Source organism: Olea europaea, unplaced genomic scaffold (assembly GCF_002742605.1).
Source record: "Olea europaea var. sylvestris unplaced genomic scaffold, O_europaea_v1 scaffold2703, whole genome shotgun sequence".
Taxonomy (NCBI): Eukaryota; Viridiplantae; Streptophyta; class Magnoliopsida; order Lamiales; family Oleaceae; genus Olea; species Olea europaea.
Window position 1 is genome coordinate 126,877 of NW_019245431.1, and position 10,332 is coordinate 137,208.

Genomic DNA, 10,332 nt, shown 5'->3' on the forward strand with positions numbered 1-10,332 from the left:
GATCTACAATAACGAGTCAATGAAATCTGCAGTCTATTAATATTTATACACAGCTGCAAAATTAAATGTGTAATTATTAATTCCGCTTAAGGGTTTTAAGCAGATTGTTCAATGTGTATCAATTCGCTAAAGCAGAAATGCTGGTGACTGAAATTAATGGAGAATCCCGAAAATTAGATTTGGGTGCGGATTGGTGCAGGGAAATGTGGCGTGAGATTTGTGAAGTGCGTGAAAAAGAGATCACTTTTATATATTACTTTTATCTTTTATCTGTATTTTTCTTCTGAAAAAAAATCCGTCGGTAAATAATAACATTAAAGAAAATTAAATAAATAAAAATTAATCTTTTAGTTAGTAATAGCCATTGTTTAATTCCCTTTAAAATTTTAATACATTTTTATCATCCTTCTTTTCAACCACACATTTTTTAATATAATAATATTAAAATTAAATCAAAAAAAAATTCCTTACTTTTAACCACATATTCTTCCAAAAAATTACTATTCCACAATATATTTTACCCAAATTTTTCATTATAATGGGTGTCAAGCAAGGGCATAGTAAAGCATAAATATTTTAACAAAATTAATTTATGAGATAAAATTTCATCAATAAATAAATTAATAAGAATGTAAATTAAAAGACTAGTCGAAATTTTGTTGGGAACGAAATAAAGTCGAAAATAACCTTATAAGTCAGTAATATTATAAAGAACGAGTGAAGAAACATTTTAACTTATTTGTCATTTTCTAATCAAAATAAAATATATAAAAGCAACATTTATGAGCGACTTCGAAGTCGTCTGTTGGTGAATCCCGATAATAAATTGTTATCAATAATCTTTGACGAATCTATATTGGTGATCACTAATAGTATTATGCCTCTCTTGACGAACTACCAGGTCATCATACACAGGCCACTCTTCGAGGCGCCAAAGTGCCTAACACATCAATATAAAGCAAGGCAGAATCCGAGGTGGATAGCGTTCAGTCCAAAATGGTGCAAAACAAAATCTGAGCCACAAGGCCCAAAATTTTTGGCATAAGATACGGATCTTTTCGGCAATGATCTATTCAAAACAGGGGTCAAATAATCTCACAAAATTTTGGTTTTTTTAATTTTATTTTATTTAGAAAATGATTGTTTTAACTTGTTTTCAACCCACTTTAACACATACCTGAGAAGCACTAACACGGACACGAGTGTCCGACAGGCAATTTTTTAAACAAGTTCCGACATGATACGTCGTCGACACCTTGATAATAAAATTATTATTTTTAGTTTATTTTAATTTTATAGTGTAAAGTAATAATTTTTTATACTTATGGAATCATATATATATATATATATATATATATATATATATATATGATAAATAGAAATCAAACTTGACATTAAATTGATAAATGTTTCTTAATAACATTAACGCGAGTTCAAAAAGTAAAAACAAAATTAATTACATCATTCATCTTGAATCTCTTCAACATCTTCATTTCCATCCGCAAATACTATCGCCTCCAATTCCGTTCGTCTAGAGATAAATTAGCAACTTCAAGCACACCAACATCTTCAAATGTATCAAATGCATCTCCTCCGATATCCTACATTTTAGTCTCTCCTTGTGAGTATTGCGCACTCCTCCTTGACAAGAGACGAAGATTACTATAGACGAAAACCAAATCTTCCACACGTTTTGGAGTTAGCTTATTTCGTTTAAAAGAGTGCAAAAAAAAGAATAAGTACTCCAATTTCACGCTCACAACACGATGAAGAAGATGGTTGCCCCAATAATTTTAAGACATAACTAATTAAAAGAAATTAAAAGAAATGACAATTCATTAAATAACTAATTAAAAATATCAAAAATTATGAAAACTTAAATAAACAATATATGTATGAATTAGATTTAAAAGTTACCTTGGATTTAGAGAATGAGACAAGCAATGAAGTGGAGTGTTATTTTTGTTTCAACGATCTACAAGTATCCGATGAACAACATTGTAGAATGATGATTCCTCTTTTTAAACTTTTTTTTCATGCCTAAAAATTATTCATCTCACTTTCTCAATCATTGTATCCCACATGTCGTAAACCAAGTAAAGACAAGGTTTATCCATATCACAAAATCTAAGCATATCATAAATGTGAGAAGTGAAGGAAAGAACATAATTTATAGAGTCCCACCAAAAATCATCAAGCACTTTTAATTTTACAAAACTTGCCTTCGTCATGTCATCTTCTTGATAAAGTGACCATTTTTCACTAATAACCAAAGCTTGAAGACCACGTTGGATAAGCTTAAATCTTTTGAACATGACAATAATAGAAGCAAATCTTGTTTCCGCTACGGAAAGCAACTTCAAAGGTACAGATTCATTAAACATTGCTAGTCTCATGGAATGGTTCATGATAAAAAAATTTATAATCATCACATCATCATGAAGACTAGTAATCCAATTGCATTCCTCATATGTGATCAAATTATTTTCAACATTCTTTGCGGCACAAATGTTCTTCAAAGCAAGATTTAGTGTATGTACAACACATTGTGTCCAAAAAATATGAGGATACTCCAATTCAATTATTTGCCCGGCACCTTTGCAATTTGGAGCATTATCGGTTATTACTTGAACCATCTTTTCACAACCAATTTCATTTATAACCTCCTTAATTAGGTTAGCAATAAAATATTTATCTTTTGTTTCACCGGAACAATCAACTGCTTTTAAAAACATTGGTCCACTCTCCGTCACCGCCATAAAATTAATTAGTGGCTTTCTTTGTGGATCAATCCATCCATCACTTACAATGGTAACTCCTTTTTCCCCCCATGTGCCCTTGATTGGATTTAATAACATTTCCACATTTTTTTCTCTCCTTTTGAAGAAGAGTAGTTCTCAACTAGTTATAACCGGGGGGCAAATGCCCGGAAATTCTACTATTGGAAGCAAAAGTATAAGAACTAATATAATAAGGATTTTTTGCAAGAGTAAAAGGCAAACCACTTGAATAAAACATTCTAGCAATTTCAAAATCCAATTGGTCACGTGTTGTCACATTAAAAGCATTTTCCATTACACTATTCTTTCTTTTCTTTTCCTCCAAAATATAACAATCCTTTGAACCCATATTATCCAATGGCAATGACACTCTTTTCCCCGCCTTAGTTTGCATTCTCAACTTGACTTCATCTTCCATTGTTTGCATTTCACATATATCTTTCATAGTTACTTTTCCACAAGCCTCAATTCCATAGCCTTTTAATTTTAACAAATGTGCCCTCACTCTTGTGTAAAAACTTGTCTTAGTTGCATTACAAAAATTGCATTGCCAAATAATGTTACCACCCTTTTGACTAAATTTATCAAGTTTTGTAACATATTTTCAAAGAGGATTAGACAAATCATCATTCATATCATTATCACTCATAACTTCAAAAGAAAAATAATTTCAAATACTTAAATAAGATAGGAGTGATATTACCTAAAACTTGGAAAATTTTCTTCTTCTTGATCTTGAAAATGATTCTTCAAATGAGGATTGAAAAAAATAAAAAAAATTGAAGTTTTCTTGCAATTTTTGTAACAGTGACCACTGGCCAAGGAAAAAATACCTTCTTATATAGATATGAATTATGTTGAGGGGTAAAATTGTACAATTTCATTCAATCAAAATATTATATATTATTTAAACAAAAGTTGCAGGCATTGAAAGGTACAAAAAATATATAAAATGGTACAAGATTTTACAATGGTGGGCCTTACAAATTAAATTATTCATTGGTATAGGAGATTTTCATTATTTATAGCCGTCCATTCTTCTTCTTTATTTTTTTTCTTCTTTGATTTCTTTTCTATTCTAGCTTCTTCTCTGATTTCTTTCCTGCTCCAGCCGTCTTCTACTCTGACTTCTTCAGTTCTATAGGTTCCAATGTTCCATTTTCAGGCAAGGTCTCTTCTTCTTCTCTGTTCTTTCTTTTTTTCTTTCCTCTTTTTTATTCTTCCTTCCCAGACAAGAAATTGAACTCCGATTGTATTTCTTCCTCCAGCTTCGATTGCATTTCTTCCCTTCAACTTAGCTACCCAACAACTGTCCAACACACTGCAAACAACTCCGACACGCGTCGACGACGTGTCAGAGGCGTGTTGGTGTTCGATACGTGTCAGACATCAATATGCTGTCACCGGCAGCGTGTGGGTGCTACATAGATACATACCAAATAAAATTGAAATATTGCATTCTCAATATCATTTTTAAACGCACTTGACCTAGTTTTTTACTTCTTAATGGTGTGCGAAATGATCAACCATGGCAAAAGTTACGATGTATCAAAGTAGGCCGTTCCAAATTAGTATTTCGAAATTTTCGATAATATGCTAACTTTTAAAATTTGCCGATGATCATATTCTATTCAAATCTACAAATCGCTTGCATCATCTAGAAGTTCGTTACGAAAACTACATCGTAGTCATATCGAATTGTCCAAACAGATATCGAAAATAGTTAAATATGCATCAAACGTACGTATTAAAAGAGACGTTTAACTCGTCTTTTTAAAAAAAATCAATTATTTCATTAACGTTTATTATTTTTTCACGATAAATTTTTCAATATAATTTACATCATTAAATTAGGAATTTTTACATTAAAAATGATGTAAAAAAATCTAAAATCGTTATGGATTAAATGTAATTTGAATTACTTTCAAATTATTTTTCGTTAAACTTAAATTTCATTTACTTCTACATCCAATTTGATTTATTCATCATTCGCTCAACATCCATAAATGACATGGTAAACAAAATTATACATATAACAAAATTTATTTAACAATATTGATAATGATAGAATTATAAGACACTTTCAAGATGTCAAAATGCGTATTAACTTATTTTTGTAAATATTATATTGTTTTAAAAAATTACACATTAATTTTTGGAGCTAAGCACAACCCACAAGGATGACCTCGCAAGTGACCGCGTCCTCACATGTCCGGCGGGGTCCCCATGAATAAAATAATCCCGACCCCATGTGTGTATGTTGTGTCAACCCCGTGGTCGTTTATGTGGGTACTGTAGCATGACTCTAATTTTTGACCTCACAATCCAAAACGGCTGGATCCGCCCCTGATCCAAAATAAAATGTTATGAATGATGGATGTGACAACTTTGCAGCAAATGTCAACGTGTCAACTGCAATCCAGAAACCTTAAATGCCCGCCCACCTATAGGGTGATAAATGGACGTCTACAAAGAGACATTTTGGACTGGTTGATGAAATCACGTGTTCTCCATCCAACGGTTGTTATTCTACATTTTTCTCTATGTATACATGTGATCTAAACCTTTATAAGGTAATTTAACTTCACAACCTAAATAACTACCAAAATAGGGTGCCTGTCAACGCAATATTTTGAATTATCAGAAGTCTACTGCATGAGTAAACATTAAAGATGCAAATGTAATAACAAAACAAAGATAGGAGTCAGAACTCAAGGTTGTCAAGCACCATCCTTTGATTGATGTGAAACCCTGTCAAAATTGTGTGAATTAAGTGTAACAACACCTTCACCATGTTCTTCGTCAACTTCCTCGTGCTGTATTGCTGTTGAAATTTGTCCTGATTGAAACTCAGAGCCAGTGGGCTTTAAGTTTGAATCTATTGAGTGCTTGCGGACAGTTTTAATTATATTTAACCTATTCTAGAAAAAATAGAACACCAGTTCAACAATATACTAAATGAACATGTTGCAAAATAAGAATTTTTGACAAAATAGAAACCATAGAAGAAAATGAGCTATATATTAAATTTCTTATCCTCCTCAATACATGAAAAAAAAAAAAAAGAAGATATATACATGAAGGAATCAATGGATGAAACCTACTGTTCCCAAGACAACGCTGACATCAATCACAAATATTTATCACTTGTACAACTGTACGTCTATCTGCGATTGACTGGGGTACTAAATCAAAAGATAGTTTTCCTCCAAGTCCCCCAAAAAGTGACAGTAGGTTTGGGGCTGTCTCCAATATTCTTGAAACTCTTATCATATGGCAACAAACTAGGCTAAGCTAAATTCAGCCTCTTACTTTGAGATGCAATAAGCTATCTCTTAACATCAAGATATTTCTAATCACTTCATGAAATGCACCACAATTGATCTTATCAAAACCAAGTATCGCTATATTAGGGGCTAGATTGAAAGGAGCTACCCAAGTTCTAAAATTTCCAACAAAAAAGCCTCAACCAGAGAACAATCCATGGAAATTACACCTCTCTGTCATGGGCTGGGCCAACTTTGATGGCTTTTAACAGTGAAGGACCAACCTTAATGCCATCGTTGGACACAATATACCGAGAGAGAGGTCAATTCGGAATCTATATTTTCAAGATCTTTTTAAGCATGCAATATTTGTCTTAAATGTTGATAAACAGTCTGAAGATGGGTATGGCAGCTTAAGATACGATCAAGATACACGTCCCAAAAGTTCCTTTGCAACTTCTAAGTACTAGATCTAGAATACAAGTAAACGCACTAGGTGCACTTGAAAGCATAACAGACATGACAAATTATTCTTAAAGCTATAGACATTTAAAGTAATATTTTAATGTTAAGAAACAACACAGAAAAAGAAAATTGTTCCTGGCATAATCGCAGACCAAGGAAAATAACGAAAGCATTACTAAAATGATAAGATATGGAAAGGAGCTTCTAAGGAAAAATTGGTTGTTTGACAGTGAAAATATTCCACCAAATTAATGATGGTAAAAATGGTACTTATAAGACAATGACTATATCGACAAATTCCTCAATTGTCAATCTAGGCCATTTACGTAATACCAATTATTTCCTATTTACTTCTAAAACATCTAGGAAAATTGCAACTTATTATCATCTCATCAGTATTTTATTTTATTTTTCAGGTCCACCAATGTTCCACACCATCAACTACATTGTTTTGACCAAATAAATTTATAGTCTACGGCAGCAAACAATCCCATTTGAATAGTAAAATGGCAGTTTCAAGAGAATTTATCCCAATTCACTGCACGGTCCAGTGAATTGGGATAAATTCTCTTGAATGCCATTTTACTAGTCAAATGGGATGTCTGGAAATGGAATTGTTTGCTGCCATAGGTTATAAATTTATTTGGTCAAAACAATGTAGTCGATGGTGTGGTGCATTGTTGGTCTTGGAAAAAAAAAAAACAAACAAACAAACCCGATAAGATAAAAATAAGTTGCAATTTTTCTTGATGTTTTAGGAGTAAATAGGAAATAATTGGTATTACGTAAATGGCCTAGATTGACAATTGAGGAATTTGGCAATATAGTCATTGTCTTGTAACTACCATTTTACCATCTTTAATTTGGTGGAATATTTTCAAGCTCAAACAAACAATTTTTCCTTAGATGCCCTTTTCCATGTCTTATCATTTTAGTAATGCTTTCGTTTTTTTCCCTGGTCTATGATTATGCCAGGAACAATTTTCTTTTTCTATGTTGTTTCTTAACAATAAAATATTATTTTGAATGTCTGCAGCTTTAAGAATAATTTGTCATGCCTATTACCCTTTCAAGTACACCTAGCGCGTTTACTTGTATTCTCGATCTAGTACTTAGATGTTGCAAAGGAACTTTTGGGGTTTGTCTCTTGATCGTATCTTATGCTGCCATACCCATCTTCACACTGTTTACCAACATTTAAGGCAAAATATTGCATGCTTAAAAAAATCTTGAATATGCATTCGGAATAGACTTCTCTCTTTCTATCTGGCATATTGTGCTTGACAATGGCGTTAAGGTTGGTCCTGCACTGTTGAAAGCCATCAAAGTTGACCAACTCCATGACAGAGAGATGTAGTTTCCATGGATTGTTCTTTGGTTGAGACTGTTTTGCTGGAAATTTTAGAACCTGGGTAGCTCCTTTCAATCTCGCCCCAAGTATAGCAATACTTGGTTTTCATGAAGTGATTAGAAATATCTTGATGTTAGGAGATAGCTTATTACATCTCAAAGTAAGAGGCTGAATTTAGCTGAGCCTAGTTTGTTGCTATATGATAAGAGTTTCAAGAATATTGGAGACAGCCCAAAACCTACTGTCACTTTTTGGGGAATTTGGAGGAAAACTATCTTTTGATTTAGTACCCCAGCCACAGACAGACGTACAGTTATACAATTGATAAATATTTGAGTTTGAAAGATGAAAAATGATAAATGGACGTCTACGAAGAGACCCTTTGGACCAGATGATGAAACCACATGTTCTCCATCCAATGATTGTTCTACTACCTTTTTTCTATAAATTCATGTGATCTAAACCTTTATAAGATTCACAACCTAAATAACTACCATTTCTGCTCCATAGATCCTGCTGTCCATTGGGGAATATAATGTGGCTACCAAATCTCGTCAGCACTTGTTCAATCCTCTATTTAGATTAATTTTGGAACTAAGAGATTGTTGCTTCTTCATTAAGGCGAGAAGAGAGTTATGCTACAATGACAAAGGAGTTTGAAAAAATTGGATGACAAAGTTGGATCTACACCAATCATTTCAAAAATAGATTTTTAAATCATTTGAAATAAGTGGTTAGGATTCCGCCAACACACTTTGTAAAGCCACTTTTGTAACCCAACTTTGTTGAAGTAGAATTATTGCTTCGAAAATTATGCCACGACACTGTCCCACTGAAAGCAATTTGTTTAAAACCAAAAATAATAACCCAGTCCACATTTCACTGTAATAGCAACAAAGAAAGACTACCCATGTCTTGTGCACCTTCTATAGGCAATGTCTTCATGTATTTTCTTGGTTTGAGCAGATATTGGCATTAAAGCTTCTAATCATTCTTTCTGCCAAGTTTAATAGAGTGTTCCCTGAAAAAAAAATACTGTGCTAAAAATAAGCAAAATAAGGGACGTATGGATTCTAGGGAAGAAAGGATGAAAATCGATAATAATGTTGCATTTTTGTCTCATTGCCTCTCTAATGATGAAGGATGAAAATCGATAATAATGTTGCATTTTTGTCTCATTGCCTCTCTAATGATGAAGGATGAAAATCGATAATAATGTTGCATTTTTGTCTCATTGCCTCTCTAATGATGAAGGATGAAAATCGATAATAATGTTGCATTTTTGTCTCATTGCCTCTCTAATGATGAAGGATGAAAATCGATAATAATGTTGCATTTTTGTCTCATTGCCTCTCTAATGATGAAATCCAGCGCTTTACACTGAATGCAAAGACGGGTTTATTAGAACATATCATAAACCAGATTATTACATACTTACAGTGTGTTCCACCCAAGTAACACTGCGAGTTTAGGATCAACACAAACATAAGAGGAAAAAGTAAGTTTGTTTATGTCAATAATTATAAAGGATTTTCATTAATTACCATGGACAATCCTTCTTGAAGTACTTGAAGTAAACAACCTGATGGAAAAATATTCTCCAAAGAAACATCAGCTGCTATCCAAGTGTTGAATCCAGCAGCCTACAGCACTTTGCAAAATACATCTCTGGACTCTGAACAAGCAGAGAAGGAACATGAAGCTCCGCCACCATCTGGAAATTATGGGCAGATTTAGTGTGGGAGCAGTGGGGTCAGCTGTTCAGAGGCGACCCTGAAGGCGTGCGAGTTGAGCGACCGCACAGGCCTTAGCATTATAGGGACACCAATTTGTTTTAGTGTATATATATATAGAAGTACATATTTATAATTTTTTATTAATTTTAAGGGCCCGTTTGGTAGGGATTTTGAGAATTGATTTTTTGACCGTTAGAAGAAAAGTAGGGTCCACATGTGAGAGAAGAAGTCAAAAATTACGGCTTGAATAGTAAAATAACGGTCAAAAAATCAATTTTTTGGAACAAAAAATCCCTACCAAACGAGGCCTAAAATTTAAAATTTTTATTATTATATTAACCCCCATTTGATTCTCATTCTTTGACCACAAAAATGAAAAATATGACCGTTATCCATCACATCAAGCCACTATATTTGACTTTCTATCTCTTGTGTGGATCTCATAATGGTTATATTTTTCATTCTCATTCTTTCAAAAAATGAGAATCAAACAGAGCCTAAGTGAAAGGACACAATATTTATGAAAAAAGAGGAAAAAAATTATATTATGTTAATATTCATTTAATTTAACATATATGGGAAAAAATATTATAAACTATCTATTTTACTGGTCCTAATATCAAATGTCCAGTAAGCTTCATTAATCAATTGCCAACCTAAGAAGACAATAAGCAATTTAAAATTCAAATGATTAAAGTGAAGAGTAAAAAGCTAACACTAGATCACTTTTTATC

At 32.7% G+C, this 10,332-nt stretch overlaps 1 protein-coding gene across 1 annotated transcript; it reads right to left on the minus strand.

The window, feature by feature from the left end:
- Positions 1 to 832: 832 nt before the first annotated feature.
- Positions 833 to 2,858, minus strand: LOC111383494. Its single transcript, XM_023007609.1, has 2 exons — positions 2,061 to 2,858; positions 833 to 940 (listed from the first exon to the last, which is right to left on the minus strand). The coding sequence occupies exons 1-2, from the start codon at positions 2,856 to 2,858 to the stop codon at positions 833 to 835; spliced, it is 906 nt and encodes a 301-aa protein (XP_022863377.1).
- Between the last annotated feature and the right edge of the window lie 7,474 nt (positions 2,859 to 10,332).

Coding starts and splice junctions, on each gene's coding strand:
- LOC111383494 (XM_023007609.1), bottom strand. CDS start 2,858: ATGTTATTAAATCCAATCAAGGGCACATGGGGGGAAAAAGGAGTTACC. Junction 941..2,060: donor GGGATACAATGATTGAGAAA/GTGAGATGAATA, acceptor TTGATGTGTTAG/GCACTTTGGCGCCTCGAAGA.